The following is a 22,968-nucleotide window of genomic DNA, read 5'->3' as shown; positions in this document are numbered from 1 at the left end:
GACGACTCGGGCGTGATCCGCCGGCGGCGGCTGCAGGTACCCGGGGGGGGGGTGGTGGGGGGGGTCGGTACCGGGGAGACGTTCGGTGAGGGATGGGGGGGGGTCTGTACTGGGTACGGGGCGGGGGGGGGGGACGACGACAATGCAGCCCCGGTACCGGGAAGGTCGGTCCGGGCGGTGTCGGTACTGCAGAGGTGGGGGGGGGGGAAGATGCGGGCCCGGTACCGGGGGTTTGCGGTACCGGGAGGGGCTGCAGGGCTGGGGGCGGGGGGGCTTCAGACATAGGGGGGGGCTCGGGGGGGGGGGGGGGGGGGGGGAATGGAGCCGGTGCTTGAGCCCCCCCGCAGCAGCAGGGCAGGGCCCGAGGTGCCCCCCCCACCCAAGCGCTGTTGCAGCGGGCGGGGGTCGGTGCAAGGGGGGGGCCCCCAGGGGGGTCCGGGCCGCCCCCCACCCTCCGCCTCTCCCCCCCCCCCCCCCCCCCATCGTTTTGCAGAAGGATCTGCCTCTGCCGCGGAAGAGCAGCAGGTGAGACACCCCCCTACTCCCCCCCCCCCCCATCGCCCCCTCCCCATTGCAGCCCCGGCCCCGCCCCCCCCGGCCCCGCCCCGTCCCCGCCCCGCTGCAGCCGCCGCGTCCGTGTGCCCCCCCCCCGCCACACCGAGGCGCCGCCGCCCCGGAGCCCCCCCCCCCCCCTTCCCCCCGGCACCCCTCGGGCTCTCGGCGCCCCCCGATGCCGATCGTGGTGGGCAGCAGCATGTTCCGCCGTACCAAGAGGTAACCGGGGCCTCGGCCTTCCTCCCCACCCCCCCCCCCGCCCCATCCTCATCCTCCATCCCTTCTGCATCCTCATCTCCATCCTTCATCCGCAGCCTTCATCCCCCCCCCCCCCATCCTCATCCCTGCTCCATCTTCGTTCTCAGCCTTCATCCCTCTCCGCCCCTATCCTCATCGCCCCCCATCCTCACCCTTCACCCTCGTCCTTTCATCCTCATCCTCACCCTCCATCTCTTTTCCTCCATCCTCCTCCTTCCTTCATCCGCATTCTCCAGCCCTCCTTCCTCATCCTCTACCTTCATCCTGCCCTCCCCCGGCCCCATGTGCCCCCCCCATCCATGGCCACTGCCCCCCCCCTCCAACCCCCCCCATTCCTGCACCCCTTGGAGGGGGGGGAGGGGGCTGTGGGTGCCTCCCCGGGCATTTTTGGGTGTCGTGAGCGCATTCGGGTGCAAGGACATGCACTGGGGGGGGACACACACGTGTGACGGGGGTCCCGGCCGCCCCCCCACGGCCCACCGCCCCCCCCCCCCCCCCCAGCTGCCGCACGAGCAACCGGAAGAGCCTGATCCTGACCAGCACCTCCCCCACCCTCCCGCGGCCCCCACTCGCCGCTGCCCGGGCACATCGGTGAGACCCTCCGACCCCCCCCCGGTGCCCCCTGACACCCCCCCAGTGCCCCCCCAACCCCTCCTGGTGCCCCCCCCAACCCCCTCCCAAGGCCCTGCAGCCCCAATTGCCCCCAACCCCCCCCCCCCCCCAAAGGGGCTCATAAAGACCAGGGACCCATAGCCCCCCTCAAGGACCCCTCCAAAAGCCGGGGACCCCCCCAAGAGACTCATTGCTCCCCTCAGGCCCCAAGAACCCCTCCAGGCAAACCTGGGGACCCCCCCCAAAGAGAAGGAGGCGCCCCCCAACCCCTCCATCCTCCCTGGTACCTACAGGGACCCCCCCAAAGCCCCCCCCCAAGCCCTCGGGGTCCCTTCTGGCTTCCACCCCCCTTTTTCCTCCCAGGGTGGGTTGCATCCCTTTGGCCCCGCCCCTCCGGTGTGGGTGGGGCCTGGCAGGGTGGGGTGGGGGTGTCAGGGTGGGGCAGGGGTGACGTCACCCTCGGTGTGTGGTGTGTGTGTGTGTCCCCCCCCCCTCACAGGCAGCAGCCCCCTGGACAGTCCCCGAAACTTCTCGCCCAGCAACCCGGCCCACTTCTCCTTCGCCTCCTCCCGCCGGTAAGGGGAGCCGGGTGGCCGGGGGTGCGGGGACCCCCAAGTGGCCGTGGGGTGATGGGGGGAAGGTGTCTCCTGGATGCCTGGGTCCTCTGACACCCCGCGACCCCCCCCCCCCCCCAGTGCCGATGGGCGCCGCTGGTCGCTGGCCTCGCTGCCCTCCTCCGGTTATGGCACCAACACCCCCAGCTCCACCGTCTCGGTGAGTCGGGGGTCCCCAGAGCCCCCCCCCCCCCCCCTTACACCCAGGGGACCCACCAGGGCACCCTCCTCATGGTGGGGGGGGGTGCCCGATGGGGGGGCGGGGGGGGTGTCACTGGAGTGGGGGAGTGCCCCAGCATGGGTCTGGCTGTGGGGGTCAGGGGTGACCTGGGGTCCCTGTGGGGTGTCCGGGGTGAGGTCAGGGGAATGAGGTGGGGGCGTGGGGGGGGGGTCAGCGTGTCCCCGTGGGTGGCCATAGGGGGGGGGGTGCATGGGGGGTCGGAGGGGTGACGCGGGCGCGCAGTCCTCGTGCTCGTCGCAGGAGCGCCTGCACCAGCTGCCGGCGCAGCCGACGCCGGAGGAGCTGCGGTTCCTCTCCCGCCATTTCGGCAGCTCCGAGAGCCTGGCCGAGGAGGATGGGGGGGCCCGGGGGGGGCCAGCCCCTCGCCCCCGCTCCCGCAGCCTTAGGTGGGGCCGGGGTTCACAAGCAGCTGGGGATTGGGGGATGGAGGCGGGGAGGGGGGGGCTGCCCATGGGGGGAATGGGGGCACCAGGAGGGTTGGGGGTCACTTGGCTGGGACACACACACACACACAACTAGGGCTTTGGGGAGAGCGGGGGGGGGACACGGGGACACTGTAGGGCTGGGGAGGGGGCAAGGCGTTGGGGGCACCGTGGAGGGGGGGGACACTGCATGAGTCTGGGGTGACCTGGAGCAGGGGGACACCATGGGGCGACCGTGGGGTGGGGGACAGCAGGGTGACAGGGACACTGTGGCTGTGGGACATCATGGGGGGGTGGAATGGGGACACTGGGGGGGACACCATGAAGGGATGCCTGGGGGTCCTGGGGTGCCAGAGGTGGGGATGCTGGGGGGGGGGGGATGCTGGGGGTCCCAGGGAGCCAGTGGTGGGGATGCTAGAGGGGGGGAATACTGAGGGTTCCGAGGGTGCCAGTGATAGGGATGCTGGGGGGGGGGACACACACACACGCTGTGGGGCCTGGGGGTGCCAGCAGTGTCCCCCCAGCCCCGGGCGTTCGCCCTCGTCCCACGACAACGAGATCGTGATGATGAACCACGTCTACAAGGAACGGTTCCCCAAGGTGGGGCTGGGGGGGACGTGGGGGGCTGGGGGGGGGGACGTGGGGGGCTGGGGGAGGACATGGGGTTGTGCAGGTTTAGGGGGGGAGCTATGGGGGTTGAGGGGTTATGGAAAAGTTTGGGGGGGGTCTCGGGCAGCTAATGCTGGGGCAAGATGTAGGTTCTAGAGGGGCTCCTGGCAAGGTTGTGGGGGGTCTTGGGGGGGTTATGGGGCATCTATGGGGGATCAGGGGGCTCTGAGGTTCCTGGAGGGGAGGTGTGGCAGCTCTGGGGTGGCTCTGGGGCACTGGAAGGGGTTCTTGGGGTTCCCCGGGGGGGGGGGGGGGGGGGCTGTGGGGGTGTCGGGAGCCGTGGGGAGCCCGTCGCCCTGGGTCCCGCAGGCGACGGCGCAGATGGAGGAGCGGCTGGAGGAGTTCGTGCAGGGCTGCGGCCCCGGGGGGACGCCGCTGGCCGACGGCGCCCTCAGCTTCATCCAGCCACCAGCTGGTCGAGCTGGCGCGCGACTGCCTGGCCAAGGCCCGGCACGGCCTCATCACCGCCGGCTACTTCTACGAGCTGCAGGAGAACATGGAGCGGGCTGCTGCAGGACGTGAGCCGCAGCGCCCAACGGGACCCAACAGGGACCCAACGAGACCCAACGGGACCCAATGGGACCCAACAGGACCCAACAGGGACCAACAGGATCCAACGGGACCCAACAGGGACCAACAGGGAACAACGGGACCCAACAGGGACCCAACAGGACCCAACGGGACCCAACAGGGAACAACAGGGACCAACGGGACCCAACGGGACCCAATGGCACCCAACAGGACCCAATGGCACCCAATGGCACCCAACAGAGCCCCACAGGGACCCAACGGGGCCCAACGCAGAGCCATGGGTCCCCAAGGGGGCCCCAAGAGGCTCAATGACACCCAACGGGGCCCCAAGAGTCCAAATGGGACCAATGGCACCCAACAGGACCCAACGAGGACCCAACAGCACCCAGTTGGGTCCCAATGGGGTGCAATGGCACCCAACGGTGCCCAAGAGGACCCAACAGCACCCAGTTGGTCCCAATGGGGCCCAATGGCACCCAATGGTGCCCAAGAGGACCCAACAGCACCCAGTTGGTCCCAATGGGGCCCAATGGCACCCTCAGCACCCAATGGAACCCAACAGGACCCCCCAGGGACCCAGTGGGACCTCACTGGACCCGACGAGACCCAAGGGGACTCCCCAGGACCCCCTCAAGACTTAATGGCACCCCCCCCCAGGACCCCTGGGGACATCCTGACCCCCCCCCCCCCGTACCCTGTGTCCATCCGTGTGTGTCCCCCCCCCCCAGGCCTACGAGCGCTCGGAGTCGGAGGAGGTGGCCTTCATCACCCAGCTGGTGAAGAAACTCCTCATCATCATCTCCCGCCCCGCCCGGCTGCTGGAGTGCCTGGTGAGACCCCCCGGGACAACCCCACCCACACCCCTCCATCCCCAGGGGACCCCGGTTTTCGGGCGCTGTGACAGCCCCGCCCCCCCCCCCCCCCCCCCCCAGCATCCCCCCCCTCCTCCCCCATCCCATTTTGCACCATCTCAACTGACCAATCAGACGAAGCCTCTTCCGGTCACCCTGACAACCCCCCGGCCAATCCCTGCGCCCAGCCAATGGAGAGGCAGGGCTGTTGTTGCCATGGCGACGGCCGTGTTGCCGGGGCAGCGCCATGGCAACGGAGCATCCCCTGGACCACCCAAGGCGGGGGGGGGGGGGGGGGGGGGAGGCCCACGCGTGTGCGCTCGCCCGTGGCTGTCAGCACACGCGTGTTCACGCGTGTGCACTGGTGCAGGCACAGCGACACGCGTGTTTGGGCTCCGACACGCCCGTGCACACGGGCCCTGGTGCACATGTGCCCTGGCGCACACGCGTGTGCGCTCACATGCGTGGGCAGAACCACGTGTGTGAAAACACGCACGCGTGCACCAGCACACACCCCCCCCCCCCCGCTGCCTTGCTGGTGCGTTGCGCCGTGACGACGCGTTTCCCCGTGGGGCACACGCGTGGACGATGCGTGTTCTCCCCCCCGTGCACACGCGTGACGACGCGTGTTCCCCCCCCGTGCACACGCGTGTCGGCGCAGGAGTTCGACCCGGCCGAGTTCTACCCAGCTGCTGGCGGCGGCGGAGGGCCAGGCCCGCGAGGGGCTGCTGAAGGCCGACATCCCCCGCTACATCATCGGGCAGCTGGGGCTGGCGCGGGACCCCTTCCCCGGTACATCGCGTGTGCGAGCGGCCGTGGGGCGGGTGTGGGGTTTGCACGCGGGCGTGAGGGCGCGCACGTATGTGTGGGAGCACACACTCGCGTGTGGGGGCACGCACACGCATGGGACGGTGGGTGTGCGGGGCGTGCGTGGGGTCTGCACACCGGTGGGAGTGCGCGCGGGGGCGTGCACACGCGTGTGGGGGCGTGCACATGCATGTGGGGGCGTGCACACACACGTGGGGGGCGTGCACACGCATGGGATGGTGGGTGTCCGTGGGGTATGCACACCGGTGGGAGTGCTCATGGGGCATGCACATGCGTGTGGGGACGTGCACATGCATGTGGGAGCGTGCACACGCATGGGATGGTGGGTGTGTGTGGGGTCTGCACACCAGTGGAAGTGTGCACGGGGCATGCACACAGCGTGTGGGGGCACACATGTGCACGGGATGGTGGGTGTGCAGGGTCTGCGTGGGGTCTGCACGCCAGTGGGAGTGTGCGTGGGGCATGCACATGCATGTGGGGGTGTGCACACCGCATGGGACGGTGGGTGTGCGGGACGTGCGTGGGGTCTGCACGCCTGTAGGAGTGTGCGTGGGGCATGCACACGCGTGTGGGGGCGTGCACATGGGTGCCTGCGTGGATCATGCAGAGCTCGCACGCTTTGGGGGGTTGGGAGCGTGCACGGAACGCCATACCCCGGGGCTGCACACGTGTGGGCGTCGCCCACCGCGGTGCACACGCGTGACACGCGTGACACCTCGTGTCCCCGCAGACGTGGTGCATCTGGAGGAGCCCGACAGTGGCGGGAGCAACACGCCGGAGCCCGAGGAGGGGGCTGAGGTGGGCGCCGGGGCAGGCTCCCTATGGGGCCCCCCAACACGTATCCCCACGTGTCACCCCCGTGTGTCCCCACGTGTCACCCCGTGTGTCCCCACACGTCACCCCGTGCCCCCCCTCTCTCCCCCCCAGGGCCGCACCGCCATCCCCAGGGCCAAGAAGCCGCCGGGGCGAAGGCGACTTCGAGACCATCAAACTCATCAGCAACGGCGCCTACGGGTGAGCGGCCCGGGCGCCGGCGTCCCCACGGAGGTGGGGGGGGGGATCCCTCGGTTTCCGGGCGCCCCCGCCGCGGCGTGACGCTGGCTGTTGCCGGCAGGGCGGTGTACCTGGTGCGGCACCGGGCCACGCGCCAGCGCTTCGCCATGAAGAAGATCAACAAGCAGAACCTGCTGCTGCGCAACCAGGTGGAGCAGGGCCTTCGTGGAGCGCGACATCCTCACCTTCGCCGAGAACCCCTTCGTCGTCAGCATGTTCTGCTCCTTCCAGACCCGCCGCCACCTCTGCATGGTCATGGAGTACGTCGAAGGTGGGCGCGGGGCCGGCTGGGCGGCGCAATAGGGGGGCCGAGAGTCGCGATAGGGGGCTGGGGCGTCACGATAGGGGGCCGAGAGTCGCGATAGGGGGGCCGAGAGTCGCGATAGGGGGCTGGGCGTCACGATAGGGGGCCGAGAGTCGCGATAGGGGGCTGGGTGTCGCGATAGGGGGGCCGAGAGTCATGATAGGGGGGCCGAGAGTCGCGATAGGGGGGCCGAGAGTCACGATAGGGGGTCTGGGTGTCGCGATAGGGGGGCCGAGAGTCATGATAGGGGGGCCGAGAGTCGCGATAGGGGGGCTGGGCGGTGTGATAGGGGGCTGGGCGTCGCAATAAGGGGCTGGGCATCGCGATACGGGGCTGGGAGTCGCAACATGGGGCTAGGCGTCGCGTTATGGGGCTGAGAGTCGTGATATGGGGCTGGGCGGTGCGATAGGGGGCTGGGCGTTGCAATAAGGGGCTGGGCATCGCGATAAGGGGCTGGGCATCGCGATATGGGGCTGAGAGTCGCGATATGGGGCTGGGCGTCGCGATATGGGGCTGGGCGTCGCAACATGGGGCTAGGCGTCACGATATGGGGCTGGGCTTCGCGATACGGGGCTGGATGCTGTGATACGGCGCTGGGAATTGTGATATAGGGCTGGGCGTTGCGATATGGGGCTGAGCATTGTCATATAGATCTCGGCGTCACAATATGGGGCTGAGAGTTGTGATATGAGGCTGGGCATTGCGATATGGGGCTGGGTGCTGTGATATGGGGCTGGGAATTGTGATATAGGGCTGGGTGTCATGATATGGGGCTAGGCGTTGTGATATAGGGCTCAACGTCACGATATGGGGCTGAGAGTCGCGATATGAGGTTGGGCGTCGTGGTATGGGGCTGGGCGTTGTGATATCAGGCTGGGCATCTCGATATAGGGCTGGGCATCGCGATATGGGGCTGAGAGTCACCACAAGGGGCTGGGCATTGCGATACGGGGCTGAGTGTCGTGGTATGGGGCTGGGCGTCATGATATGGGGCTGGGCATTGCAGTAGTGGGCTGAGTGTCGTGATGTGGGTCTGGGTATCAGGATACAGGTCTGAGTGTTGTGGGACTGGGCTGGGCGTTATGATATGGGTCTGGGCATCACGATACTGGGCTGGACGTTGCAATACTGGTCTGGGTGTTGCAATATGGGTCCAGGTATCACGACAGAGGGCTGGGTGCCACAATACGAGGCAGGGCGTCGCGACAGAGAGCTGGGCGTTGCGATACGGGACTTGGCGTTGCAGTACGGGGCTGGGCATCACGATACAGGGCTGGGTGTCGCGATGCGGGGCCAGGCAGCACGCCGAGGGGCCAATCATCACGATACAGGGCTGAGTGTCGCGATGTGGGGCCGGGCAGTACGCTGATGGGCTGATCATCGCGATAAGGGGTTGCGTGTTGTGATAAGGGGCCGGGCAGCACACCAAGGGACTTATCATCGCGATACAGGGCTGAGTGTCACGATGCGGGGCCGGGCAGTACGCTGATGGGCTGATCATCGCGATACGGGGTTGCGTGTCGCGATACGGGGCCGGGCATCTCCATACGGAGCCAGGCGTGGTGATGCAGGGCCGGGCAGCACGCCGAGGGGCTGATCATCGTGATATAGGCCTGTGTGTCGCGATACAGGGCGGGGCATCTCCATACAGAGCCAGGCGTGGTGACGCAGGGCCGGGCAGCGCAATGCTGGGGGGCTCGGTGTCACGACGGGGCCATTTATGTCATGACAGGGCAGTTTAAGTCATGACAGGGCCGTTTACGTCACGACGGGGCGGTTTATGTCACAATGGGGCTATTTATGTCACGACGGGGCCGTTTACGTCACGACGGGGCCGTTTACGTCACGACGGGGCGGTTTATGTCACGACGGGGCAGTTTACGTCACGACGGGGCGGTTTAAGTCACGACGGGGCCGTTTACGTCATGACGGGGCCATTTACGTCACGACGGGGCGGTTTATGTCATGATGGGGCTATTTATGTCACGACGGGGTGGTTTACGTCACGACGGGGCCGTTTAAGTCACGACGAGGCCGTTTACGTCACGACGGGCAGTTTAAGTCACGACGGGGCGGTTTACGTCACGACGGGGCCGTTTACGTCACGACGGGGCGGTTTATGTCACGACGGGGCAGTTTACGTCACGACGGGGCGGTTTAAGTCACGACGGGGCCGTTTACGTCATGACGGGGCCATTTACGTCACGACGGGGCGGTTTATGTCATGATGGGGCTATTTATGTCACGACGGGGTGGTTTACGTCACGACGGGGCCGTTTAAGTCACGACGAGGCCGTTTACGTCACGACGGGCAGTTTAAGTCACGACGGGGCGGTTTACGTCACGACGGGGCCGTTTACGTCACAACGGGGCCGTTTACGTCACGATGGGGCCGTTTACGTCACGACGGGGCGGTTTACGTCACGACGGGGCAGTTTACGTCGCGACGGGGCGGTTTATGTCATGATGGGGCGGTTTACGTCACGACGGGGCGGTTTATGTCACGATGGGGCTATTTATGTCACGACGGGGTGGTTTACGTCACGACGGGGCCGTTTATGTCACGACGGGGCCGTTTAAGTCACGACGAGGCCGTTTACGTCACGACGGGCAGTTTACGTCACGACGGGGCGGTTTACGTCACGACGGGGCGGTTTACGTCACGACGGGGCCGTTTAAGTCACGACGGGGCCGTTTACGTCACGACGGGGCCATTTAAGTCATGACAGGGCCGTTTATGTCACGACAGGGTGGTTTACGTCACGATGGGGCTATTTACGTCACGACGGGGTGGTTTACGTCACGACGGGGCCGTTTAAGTCACGATGGGGCCGTTTACGTCACGATGGGGTGGTTTATGTCATGACGGGGCCATTTAAGTCACGACGAGGCCGTTTACGTCACGACAGGCAGTTTAAGTCACGACGGGGCCGTTTACGTCGCGACGGGGCGGTTTATGTCATGATGGGGCGATTTACGTCACGACGGGGCGGTTCACGTCACAACGGGGCCGTTTACATCCGGGTGGGCGCTTGGTGGCGCGCGGCGATGCACACTGCTGCGTCCCCCCCCCTGTGTCCCCCCGCCCCGTGTCGTGTGTGTCCCCCCCCGCCGCCATGTCCCCCCCCCCGTGCCGTGGTGTGTGTGTGTGTGTGTGTGTCCCCCCCCCGCCCCCGCGCCCCAGGCGGGGACTGCGCGACGCTGCTGAAGCACATCGGGGCGCTGCCGCTGGAGCTCGCCCGCCTCTACTTCGCCGAGACCGTCCTGGCCCTCGAGTACCTGCACAACTACGGCATCGTCCACCGCGACCTCAAGCCCGACAAGTACGTGGGGACACCGGCGCGTGTGTCCCCCCCCCCCGGGGTGGCGGGGTGGTGGGGAGGGGACACACGGGATGGGACAGCGGGGGGGAGGACACCGCGGCTGCCTGGGTCCCCGCAGCCTGCTGATCACCTCGCTGGGGCACGTGAAGCTGACGGACTTCGGGCTCTCCAAGATGGGGCTGATGAGCCTCACGACCAACCTCTACGAGGGCCACATGGAGAAGGACGCCCGGGAGTTCCGTGATAAGCAGGTGGGGCAGGGCGGGGCCGGGGGGGGCGTGGTTAATTGGGGTGTGGCCGGCGCTGACCCCCGCCCACAGGTGTGCGGCACCCCCGAATACATCGCGCCCGAGGTGATCCTGCGGCAGGGCTACGGGAAGCCGGTGGACTGGTGGGCGATGGGCATCGTCCTCTACGAGTTCCTGGTGGGCTGCGTCCCCTTCTTTGGGGACACCCCCGAGGAGCTCTTCGGGCAGGTCATCTCCGGTATGAGGGGGCGGGGGACATGGGGACAGGGGGATATGGGGACAGGGGGACACGGGGCAGGTTGTTTTGGGGACGGGGATGGGAAAACAGGGGGACGTGGGGACATGGGGGAGGTTGTCTTGGGTACCAGGGGACAGGGGGACACGGGGACATGGGGGAGGTTATCTCGGGTACCAGGGAACAGGGGGATGTGGGGACATGGGGGACACGGGGCAGGTTGTCTTGGGGACGGGGATGGGAAAATGGGATGACATGGGGACATGAGGGAGGTTATCTTGGGTACCAGGGGACAGGGGGACATGGGGCAGGTCATCTTGGGGATGGGAATGGGAAAACGGGGTGACATGGGGACATAGGGGAGGTTATCTTGGGTACCAGGGGACAGGGGGACACAGGGACATGGAGGACATGGGGCAGGTCATCTTGGGGATGGGGAATGGGAAAACGGGGTGACATGGGGACATGGGGGAGGTTATCTTGGGTACCAGGGGACATGGGGACAGGGGGACACGGGGCAGGTTGTCTTGGGGACAGGGATGGGAAAACAGGGGGACGTGGGGACATGGGGGAGGTTATCTTGGGTACCAGGGGACAGGGGGACATAGGGACATGGGAACAGGGGGACATGGGGGAGGTCATCTTGGGGATGGGAATGGGAAAACGGGGTGACATGGGGACATGGGGGAGGTTATCTTGGGTACCAGGGGACAGGGGGACACAGGGACATGGGGGAGGTTATCCTGGGTACCAGGGGACAGGGGGACACAGGGACATGGGGACAGGGGGGAGGTCATCTTGGGGATGGGAATGGGAAAATGGGGTGACATGGGGACATAGGGGAGGTTTTCTTGGGTACCAGGGGACAGAGGGACATGGAGGACATGGGGCAGGTCATCTTGGGGACAGGGATGGGAACACGGGGTGACATGGGGACATGGGGGAGGTTATCTTGGGTACCAGGGGACAGGGGGACACAGGGACATGGGGGAGGTTATCTTGGGTACCAGGGAACAGGGGGGACGTGGGGACATGGGGACAGGGGCACATGGGGGGAGGTCATCTTGGAGACAGGGATGGGAACACGGGGTGACATGGGGACATGGGGCAGGTTATCTTGGGTACCAGGGGACAGGGGGACACAGGGACATGGGGGATAGGGGGCAGGTTGTCTTGGGGACAGGGATGGGAACACAGGGTGACATGGGGACATGGGGGAGGTTATCTTGGGTACAGGGGGACACAGGGATACAGGGACAGGGGGACACGAGACAGGTCATCCCAGGGATGGGGACAGGGGAAGAGGACAGTTTGTCTTGGGTTCAGGGGGACATGGGGACATGGGGACACAGGGCAGGTCATCCCAGGGATGTGGGGACATGGGGCAGGTCATCTTGGGTACCAGGGGACAGGGGGACATGGGGACAGGGGGACACGGGGCAGATCATCCCAGGGATGGGGACACAGGGGAACTGGGCAGGCCGTCTTTGGGACAGGGGGACAAGGGGACATGGGGACACGGGGCAGGTCATCGCAGGGATGTGGGGACATGGGACAGGTCACCTTGGGTACAGGGATGGGAACAAGGGGGGGGACATGGGGACAGCGGGACACGGGGCAGGTCACCTCGGGTAGGGGAGGACAGGGGGGACGTGGGGACGGGGCAGGTCCTCTCTAGCACAGGGTTGGGGACACGCGAGGGGCACAGGGGCACACGGGGACACAGAGCAGGTCACCCGGGCATGGGGACCCAGGGGGACCCAGGGGGGGGTGGAGTAGGTCCTCTCGGGGTCATGGGGACACGGGGACAGGGTCATCCCTGATACAGGGACGGGCACGGGGACATGGTGGCGCTGCCAGCCGTGTCCCCATCCTTACATGTGACACCCCCCACCCCCCCACCCGCCCCCCGTGTCAGACGAGATCCTGTGGCCGGAGGGGGACGAGGCGCTGCCCCCCGACGCTCAGCACCTCATCTCCTGCCTCCTGCAGCCCGACCCCCTGCGGCGCCTCGGGGCTGGTGAGACCCAACCCCCCCCCCATTCCCTGAACCCCCCCCCCCCTCCACCCCCTGCCCCCCCCTGACCCCCCTCCCGTCCCCGCAGGGGGGGCGCAGGAGGTGAAGGCCCACGGCTTCTTCGCGGCGCTCGACTGGACGGGGCTGCTGCGGCAAAAAGCCGAATTTGTGCCGCATCTGGAGTCCGAGGAGGACACCAGCTACTTCGACAGTGAGGGGACACCCCCCCCCCCTCGGGATGACCCCTGGCACCCCAACTCTAGGACACACCCCCCACCCCCCCCCCAGGGGATCCCACCCCCCTTGATGCCCCCCAGTGCTTCCAACCAGGGACAATCCCCCCGCCCGCCTCTTCCAGGGACCCTTCAAGCTCCAACCCCCCCCACGGGAGGAACTTTCTGAGGGTCTCCCTGTGGGTCCCCTCTGTGGGTCCCTCACCCGTGTGTCGTGTGTGTGTGTGTGTCCCCCGCAGCACGCTCGGACCGGTACCCCCATGTCACCTCCTACGAGGACGAGGACACCACGGAGGACGAACCCGTGGAAATCCGGCAGTTCTCGTCCTGCTCCCCCCGCTTCAGCAAGGTGGGGGGGCACGGGGGGGGGGACACACGGGGACAGGGGACGGTGTGGGGGACGGGGGGACATGACACGACACAGAGTGGGGGGACACACGGGGATGGGGGACGGCGAAGGGGATGGGGGGACACGACACGACACGACACACAGTGGGGGGGACACACACGGGGACGGGGGGGTGACACGGGGGACACGACACACAGAGTGGGGGGGACACAGGGGGACGGGGGACAGCGGGGGGGGGCGGGGGGACATGACACAACACGACACACAGAGTGGGGGGGACACACGGGGATGGGGGATGGGACGACACGACACACAGATTGAGGGGACACACAGGGATGGGGGGTGACACGGGGGACGCGACACACAGAGTGGGGGGGACACACGGGGACGGGGGACAGCGGGGGGGATGGGGGGACGTGACACGGCACATAGAGTGGGGGAACACACGAGGACGGGGGGTGGCGGGGGGATGGGGGGGACGACATGAGTGGGGGGACACACGGGGACTGGGGGGCGACACGGGGGACACGACACACGGGGTGGGGGCGACACACGGGGACGGGAGGCGACACGGGGGACACGACACACGGGGGGGGGGGACGGGACACAGGGGGACAGCGGGGTGTGGAGACACGGAGATGCGCGGGGGGGGGGGGGGGGGCGAAGGATATGGGGACCCCGCTTGGCCCTGTGCCGTGCAGGGTCCTAGTGCCCAGCCCCGTGCAGGGTCCTAGTGCCCAGCCCCGTGCAGGGTCCTAGTGCCCAGCCCCGTGCAACAACCCCCCCCCCCCGCCCCTTCCCCGTGCAAATCCCCGTGCAAACCCCCCCGTGGCCCCCCCCCCGTGGGCAGGTGTACAGCAGCCTGGAGCAGCTGTCGCAGCAGCAGGAGCCGAAGGTGACCAAGGGGCGCCCACGGGACGAGGGGAGACGCGACGGCTTCACCCGCGACCGCGCCTGGCGCACGGCGTCGCCCGAGCTGTGAGAGCCCGCGGGGGGGTCCCCATGGAACGTTGAGGGGGGGGGATACACACACACGAGGGTCCCCTGTGGGGGGGGTGTGGGGGTGATCAGACACCCCCCCCCCCCAAAAAAAACCCCACTTGCGTCCCCGCAGGAAGCGCCCACTAGCGGCCGAGGGGGCCCCCCCCCGAGGGGGAGGGTAGCCCCCCCCTGGGGGCCCGACGTCGCTTCTCGGCGTTGTTGGAGCCGGGGCGCTCCGGGCCCCCCCCTCGAGGAAAGGCAGCCCCCCCCGCAATGGGCCCCCCCTCCGCGATGGAGCCACGGATGGGGTCAGCGAGGAGCCAGGTCAGTGGCGGATATCGGGAGCCCCGGGGGGGGGCGGGGGGGGTGGGGGGGGTCCCGGACACCTGGGTCCCTGGCTGGGGGGAGGGGTCCCGGACACCGAGATCCCGGGGGGGCGGGTCCCGGACACCTGGGTCCCTGGCTGGGGGGAGGGGTCCCGGACACCGGGATCCCGGGGGGGGGGTGGTCCCGGACACCGAGATCCCGTGGGGTCGGGTCCCGGACACTGGGTCCCTGGCGGGGGGGGGTCTCGGACACCGGGATCCCGGGGGAGGGGGGAGTCCAGGACACCTGGGTCCCTGGCAAGGGGGGGGGTCCCGGACACCGAGAGCCCGGGGGGAGGGATGTCCCGGACACCGGGATCCCGGGGGGGGCGGGGCCCGGACACCTGGGTCCCTGGCGGGGGGGGGGGGGTCCCGGACACCTGGGTCCCTGGCAAGGAGGGGATCCCGGACACCGAGATCCCGGGGGGGAGTGTCCCGGACACCGGGATCCCGGGGGAGAGGGGGGTCCCGGACACCTGGGTCCCTGGCGGTGGGGGGTCCCGGACACCGAGATCCCGGGGCGGGGGGGTCCCGGACACCGGGATCCCGAGGGGGGGGGGGGGGTGTCCCGGACACCTGGGTTCCTGGCGGCGGGGGGGGTCCCGGACACCTAGGTCCCTGGCAAGGGGGGGATCCCGGACACCGAGATCCCGGGGGGGGGGCGGTCCCGGACACCTGGGTCCCTGGCGGTGGGGGGGTCCCGGACACCGGGATCCCCGGGGGGGGGTGTCCCGGACACCTGGGTCCCTGGCAAGGGGGGGGTCCCGGCCACTTGGGTCCTCACCAGCCGGATGTCCCCCCCGCTTCCTTCAGGGGAGCGAGCACCGAGGACCGGGGACCTGCCCCCCCCCCGGGCCGAGCTGGGGCTGCGGCGGCCGCGGCACCCGGGGGTGGCCCCCGAGGCGGGGGGGTGACAAGCGCAGCCCCCGCGGCCCCGGGAAGGTCACCAAGTCGGCGTCGGCCACCGCCCTCTCCGTCATCATCCCCAGCGGTGGGTGTCACCCCCCCCCCGGACCCCAACATTCCCCCCCCCCCCCCCCCCAAGGACCCCGCCACACCCACCCCTCCCCACCCCTTGGGGGGCAGCCTGGACATCTGGGTGCCCGGGGGGGGGGGAGGGATTCCCTGGGTCCCCAAGGGTGGGGGGGGGGGGGGATGGCAGGGGTCCCCTGGACACCTGTGTCCCCCCTGAGGGGGGTGTGGGCGGGTGGGGGGTCCCCTGGACACCTGGGTCCCCAGGGTGGGGGGGGGGGTCCCTGATCCCACAGGTCCCCATGGGGGGTGGGGGTTCCCTGAGTCCCCAAGGGTGGTGGTGGTGGGGGGTGGCAGGGGTCCCCTGGACACCTGGGTCCCCCTGGGGAGGGGATGAGGGCCCCCTGGACACCTGGGTCCCCCTGGGGGGGGGGGGGGGAGGTGTTCTCTGGACACCTGGGTCCCCCTGGGGGGGGGGGGATGGGGGTTCTCTGGATACCTGAGTTCCCAGGGTGGGGGGGGGGGGTCCCTGGTCCCACAGGTCCCGATGTGGGGGTGGGGCTGAGGGGTCCCCCCATGGGGCTGGGGGGGCTGAGGGTGGGGGTGAGGGGTGTCCCCATGGGGCTGGGGGGGGGGCTGAGGGACTCCCCCAGACTCCTGGACCTCTGTGGGTGGTGGGGAGGGGGGGGGGCCCAGGGTGGCCCGGACGCCCGGGTGGGTGGTCGCGGTGCCAGCGGGGGGGCGCAGGGGAGGCGCCCGGCTCCTCGCCCCTGGGCAGCCCCATGTCCCCGCGGTCGTTGTCGTCGGACCCGTCGTCGCGGGACTCGTCCCCGGGCCGGGAACTGGCGCCGGCGGTGGCTGCGCCCCCCCCGGTCCCCCATCGCCATCCCCCGGCCCGGCAAGAAGTTCGGGTTCACGCTGCGCGCCATCCGCGTCTACCTGGGGGACAGTGACGTCTACAGCGTCCACCACGTCGTCTGGGTCAGCGGGACAGGGGGGGGACACACACACACACACACACACACACACACACGACAGCGAGGGGACGTGGGGGGGAGGGTGGGGGCGTGGGGACACGGCGGGACACGAGCAGTGCCCGCTGCGTCGTGTGGGTCAGCGAGGGGGCAGGGGGATGGGGAGGGGGACACGGTGGGTTGGGGGGACGTTGGGGCATCAGAGGGACATTGGGGGGACATTGGGGGCGTCAGAAGGGCAGTGGGGACAAGGACAGAGGGGGACACTGGGGCCATTGGGGGGACATTGGGGACATGGGGGGACATTGGGGACAAGCACAGAGGGTAACACTGGGGACGTTGGGGGGACATTTGGGACATTGAGGGGACATTGGGGACAAGCACAGAGGGGGACACTGGGGACATTGGGGGGACATTTGGGACATTGAGGGGACATTGGAGACAAGGACAGAGGGGGACACTGGGGACATTGGGGGGACATTGGGGGGACATTGGGGACATGGGGGGACATTGGGGACAAGCACAGAGGGTGACACTGGGGACGTTGGGGGGACATTTGGGACATTGAGGGGACATTGGAGACAAGGACAGAGGGGGACACTGGGGACATTGGGGGGACATTGGGGACATGGGGGGACATTGGGGACAAGCACAGAGGGTGACACTGGGGACATTGGGGGGACATTTGGGACATTGAGGGGACATTGGAGACAAGGACAGAGGGGGACACTGGGGACATTGGGGGGACATTTGGGACATGGGGGGACATTGGGGACAAGCACAGAGGGTGACACTGGGGACATTGGGGGGACATTTGGGACATTGAGGGGACATTGGAGACAAGGACAGAGGGGGACACTGGGGACATTGGGGGGACATTTTGGACATGGGGGACATTGGGGGCATCAGAGGGACATTGGGGACAAGCACAGAGGGTGACGCTGGGGACACAGGGGGACATTTGGGACATGGGGGGACACTAGGGACATTGGGGGAACATTGGGGACATGGGGGGACATTGGGGGCATCAGAGGGGCAATGGGACAAGGACAGAGGGGGACACTGGGGACATTGGGGGACATTGGGGACATTGGGGACAAGGACAGAGGGGGACACTGGGGACATTGGGGGGACACTGGGGACATGGGGGGACATTGGGGACAAGGACAGAGGGGAACACTGGGGACATTGGGCGGACATTGGGGACATTGATGGGACATTGGGGGCATCAGAGGGACATTGGGGACAAGCACAGAGGGGGACACTAGGGACACAGGGGGACATTGGGGACATGGGGGGACATTGGGGGCATCAGAGGGACATTGAGGACATTGGGGGGACATCGGGGGCATCAGAAGGGCAGTGGGGACATTGGGGGGACATTGGGGACATGGGGGGACATTGGGGACAAGGACAGAGGGGGACACTGGGGACATTGATGGGACATTGGGGACATTGACGGGACATTGGGGACAAGGACAGAGGGGGCCACTGGGGACACAGGGGGACATTGGGGACACTGGGGACATTGGGGGGACATTGGGGACATGGAGGGACACTGGGGACAAGGACAGAGGGGGGACACTGGGGACATGGGGGGACATTGGGGACATGGGGGGACATTGGGGACAAGGACAGAGGGGAACACTGGGGACATTGGGGGGACATTGGGGACATTGATGGGACATTGGGGGCATCAGAGGGACATTGGGGACAAGCACAGAGGGGGACACTAGGGACACAGGGGGGACATGGGGGGACATTGGGGGCATCAGAGGGACATTGAGGACATTGGGGGGACATCGGGGGCATCAGAAGGGCAGTGGGACATTGGGGGGACATTGGGGACATGGGGGGGACATTGGGGACAAGGACAGAGGGGGACACTGGGGACATTGGGGGGACATTTGGGACATGGGGGGACATTGGGGACAAGCACAGAGGGTGACACTGGGGACATTGGGGGGACATTTGGGACATTGAGGGGACATTGGAGACAAGGACAGAGGGGGACACTGGGGACATTGGGGGGACATTTTGGACATGGGGGACATTGGGGGCATCAGAGGGACATTGGGGACAAGCACAGAGGATGACGCTGGGGACACAGGGGGACATTTGGGACATGGGGGGACACTAGGGACATTGGGGGAACATTTGGGACATGGGGGGACATTGGGGGCATCAGAGGGGCAATGGGACAAGGACAGAGGGGGACACTGGGGACATTGGGGGACATTGGGGACATTGGGGACAAGGACAGAGGGTGACGCTGGGGACATTGGGGGGACATTGGGGACATTGGGGACAAGGACAGAGGGGAACACTGGGGACATTGGGGGGACATTGGGGACATTGATGGGACATTGGGGGCATCAGAGGGACATTGGGGACAAGCACAGAGGGGGACACTAGGGACATTGGGGACATGGGGGGACATTGGGGGCATCAGAGGGACATTGAGGACATTGGGGGGGACATCGGGGGCATCAGAAGGGCAGTGGGGACATTGGGGGGACATTGGGGACATGGGGGGACATTGGGGACAAGGACAGAGGGGGACACTGGGGACATTGATGGGACATTGGGGACATTGACGGGACATTGGGGACAAGGACAGAGGGGGCCACTGGGGACACAGGGGGACATTGGGGACACTGGGGACATGGGGGGACATTGGGGACATGGAGGGACACTGGGGACAAGGACAGAGGGGGACACTGGGGACATGGGGGGACATTGGGGACATGGGGGGACATTGGGGACAAGGACAGAGGGGAACACTGGGGACATTGGGGGGACATTGGTCTGGGGACATTGGGGGGACATTGGGGACATTGATGGGACATTGGGGGCATCAGAGGGACATTGGGGACAAGCACAGAGGGGGACACTAGGGACACAGGGGGACATTGGGGGCATCAGAGGGACATTGAGGACATTGGGGGGACATCGGGGGCATCAGAAGGGCAGTGGGGACATTGGGGGGACATTGGGGACATGGGGGGACATTGGGGACAAGGACAGAGGGGGACACTGGGGACATTGATGGGACATTGGGGACATTGACGGGACATTGGGGACAAGGACAGAGGGGGCCACTGGGGACACAGGGGGACATTGGGGACACTGGGGACATGGGGGGACATTGGGGACATGGAGGGACACTGGGGACAAGGACAGAGGGGGACACTGGGGACATTGGGGGGACATTGGGGACACTGGGGACATGGGGGGACATTGCGGGGGGGGGACACACGGCGGGGGGGGGGGTCTGGGGCACCGTGGCCCCGGTGCATTGTGGGTAACGGTGCACTGTGGGTGCAGCACGTGGAGGAGGGGGGCCCGGCGCAGGAGGCGGGGCTCTGCGCCGGTGACCTCATCACCCACGTCAACGGGGAGCCCGTCCACGGGCTGGTGCACACCGAGGTCGTCGAGCTCATCCTCAAGGTCAGGGGTCATGAGGGGTCACGGGGGGGGGGTCATGGGGGGTCACAGGGTCATGGGGGGTCATGGGGGATCATGAGGGGTCACAGGGTCATGGGGGCTCACAGGGTCATGGGGGCCATGGGGAGGTGGGGGGGGTCAGGCGGTGAAAAGGTTGGCGGGGTGGGAGGTCACGGTGAGGTCATGGTGGGGTCATGGGTCATGGTGGGGTCATGGATCATGGTGTGGGGGCTGGCAGGGTGGGGCGGGGCATGGCAGGGCGTGGCGGGGGCGTGGCGGGGGGCGTGGCGGTGACCCGCTGTACCCCAGAGCGGGACGAAGGTGCTGGTGACGACGACGCCGCTGGAGAACACGTCCATCCGCCTGGGCCCCGCCCGGCGCCGCAGCGCCCGCACCAAGATGGCGCGGAGGAACCGCCGGGGCGGCACCGGGAGCGGCCACGAGAGGTGGGGAACTGGGAGGCGGGGGGGGGGGGGCAACGACGACTGGGAGGACTGGGGGAGGGGGGGGGGGGGGACGGGGACGGGACCGGACACCTGGGAGGCGGGGCCAGGGAGGGGGCGGGGTTCGTGGGCGGGGCGGGGGGGCGGGGCCCGGGCAGTGACGGTCCTCCCCGCCGGCAGGCGGCGCAGCGCGCTCTTCCGGCACCTGGCCCGCCAGGCGTCGCTGCTGCACACGAGCCGCTCGCTGACGTCACTGAGCCGCTCGCTCTCCTCCTCCGACAGCCTGCCCGCCTCCCCCACCCACGCGCGCGCGCGGGACCCCGCCCTCCCGCCGCGCGCCGCCGACACCGGTACGCGCCGCCTCCGCGGCCACGGAGCGGGCGGGGAGGGGGGGGGGGAGGGGGGGGGGCAACGGGACCGTGGGGGCGTGGCGGGAGGGACCATGGCAACGGGGTGGGGTGGCGGGAGGGACTATGGCAACGGGGTGGGGGCGGGACCATGGGGACGGGCGAGTCTATGGCGAAGGGGCGGGGCCATGAGAATGGGGCGGGCGGGCGGGCGGGGGGGGGAGGGATGTGCGTGAGGAACCATGGCAACGTGGTGGGGCGGGGCCGCGGGAGCGGGGCGGGGCCACGGCAACAAGGCGGGATCATGGCAACGGCGTGGTGAGACGGAACCATGGCAACGGGGCGGGGCGGGGGCATGGCGATGGGTCGGGACCATAGCAACGGGGTGGGATGCCATAGCAACGGGGCGGGCGGGACCATGGGAACGGGGCGTGGCTATGGAAAAGAGGCGTGGCCATTAAAATAGAGCGGGCGGGGGGTGGGCGGGGCCGTGGCAACGGGGCGGGGCCGTGGCAACGGGGCGGGGCGGGGCCGTGGCAACGAGGCAGGGGGCGGGGCTATGGCGGCGGGGGGCGGGGCTATGGCGGCGGGGCGGGGCTCCGGCGGCCGTGCGGGGCCGGTCCGGGCGGGCGCTCCGCAGCCCCGGGCGCCCCCCACGCCCCCGGCCCCGGTCGGTCCCGGTCCGGCGGCCGTTCCTCTGACCCCGCGGCCGGTGCAGGGGCCTCCCCGCCCAGCAGCTCCCCGGGCTCCAGCGCTCCGCCCTCGCCGGCACCGGCCGGGCCCCACCTGCGGCCCAGCTCGCTGCAGGGCCTCTCGCCGAAGCTACAGCGCCAGTACCGGGCCGCCCGTTGCAAGTCGGCCGGCAGCATCCCCCTCTCGCCGCTGGCCCACACGCCCTCGCCCCCCGCCGCCTCGCCCCCCGCCTTCCCCGCCAAGCTGCACCCCAAAGTCGCCGACTCGCCCCGCCTGGCCCGCCGGGGTCCCCCCGAGAAAGCAGCGGCGGCGGCGGCGGGGGCGCCCCGCAAGCACGGCCTGGAGCCCCCCCGCAAGGACTTCCCGGCCGAGCCGCCGCTGCAGAGCCTGGCCGAGTGGGACGGGGAGAGCCCGGCCGAGGGGCCGCCTCCCCCGGCGCCCCCCGCCCGCCGCCTGGGCCGCCAGGAGCTGCCGCTGCTGCTGGGGGGCCCCCCCGGTGCCGAAGCCGCCGCTGCCGCCGCCGGTGGCCCGGGGGGCGAGGAGACCGAGCGGGGGGCGCGGGGCCCACCCAAGGCTCTCAGCCCGGTGCAGGAGCACGAGCAGGCCCGGCGGGGGGGAGGGCCGGGGGGGCCCCCGGTGCCCATCGTAGTGGTGGGGCCCGGTGCGGCCCCTGGGGATGGGGACGGGGCGCTGGGGACCCCCCGCAGCGCCGGGCCCCCCCCCGGGCGCTGAGCTGCCCCCCTTTCCCCCCCGCTCCCGCGGCTGTAAATAGGGGGGACCCCCAGGCATGCGGGGCTCCCCCCCCCGCCCGGCACCTCCCCGCATACACAAAGGGTTAATACTGTGACACCCACCCCACACCCCCCCCCCCGCGGCGTGATATCATCGGCCCGGCAGCCCCCCCCCCCCCCGCCCCGGGATGTCGCCCCCTCCCCCCCAGTCTCCTGTTTGCCCCTGGTTCTTCTTGCCCCACTGATGTCACAGCGGTGATGTCACAGGCGGGGTGGGCGGAGCGAGGGCAGAGCTCTGGTGTCACTCGGGGAGGGGGGACGGTGACATCACAGTGGCGGTGGCCGCTGGGGAGGGAGAGTGATGTCACAGCTGGTGGCGGTGTGGAATTGATGATGTCACAAGTTACAGTGTCGCTGGTGGTGTAGGACTGGTGATGTCACAGTTATGATGTAACAGGGGTGCTTCTGTCACGGCGCTGGTGTAACCGACAGTGTGGGAACGGTGATGTCACAGCTGTGGTGACAGCGGGTGGGGGCAACGACGGGGTGCCAGGCGGTGACGTCACCGTTGTGAGGTCACCTAGTGGGGCTGACGCATCCCAGGTACGCAGTGATGTCACGCAACAGCAGCTGGCATCGCTGCAGGGGCCGGCCAAGCCGGTGACATCACCA

The 22,968-nt window shown here is 68.5% G+C and overlaps 1 protein-coding gene across 1 annotated transcript; it reads left to right on the top strand.

Moving 5' to 3' along the window:
• Positions 1 to 3: 3 nt before the first annotated feature.
• Positions 4 to 22,297, top strand: MAST1 (microtubule associated serine/threonine kinase 1; the record flags this gene model as incomplete). The annotated part of the gene is given in 36 exon segments (XM_086481329.1): positions 4 to 36; positions 494 to 525; positions 1,315 to 1,375; positions 1,377 to 1,404; positions 1,925 to 2,000; positions 2,121 to 2,199; positions 2,503 to 2,666; positions 3,227 to 3,302; positions 3,681 to 3,776; positions 3,778 to 3,876; positions 3,878 to 3,889; positions 4,631 to 4,732; positions 5,415 to 5,429; positions 5,431 to 5,545; positions 6,312 to 6,379; positions 6,509 to 6,544; positions 6,546 to 6,595; positions 6,696 to 6,792; positions 6,794 to 6,905; positions 10,123 to 10,261; positions 10,380 to 10,512; positions 10,582 to 10,747; positions 12,663 to 12,764; positions 12,850 to 12,972; positions 13,234 to 13,343; positions 14,194 to 14,339; positions 14,480 to 14,554; positions 14,587 to 14,648; positions 15,512 to 15,587; positions 15,589 to 15,680; positions 16,409 to 16,524; positions 16,526 to 16,642; positions 19,963 to 20,085; positions 20,392 to 20,528; positions 20,706 to 20,875; positions 21,591 to 22,297. Coding segments are annotated over 36 exon segments (3,945 nt in total), but the record flags the coding sequence as incomplete, so codon positions are not given.
• Positions 22,298 to 22,968: the final 671 nt, after the last annotated feature.

This window comes from Leptosomus discolor, unplaced genomic scaffold (assembly GCF_034619465.1).
Source record: "Leptosomus discolor isolate bLepDis1 unplaced genomic scaffold, bLepDis1.hap2 HAP2_SCAFFOLD_231, whole genome shotgun sequence".
NCBI lineage: Eukaryota > Metazoa > Chordata > Aves > Leptosomiformes > Leptosomidae > Leptosomus > Leptosomus discolor.
The sequence above is the reverse complement of the archived record's forward strand: the minus strand, read 5'-3'. Positions and strand labels throughout refer to the sequence as shown.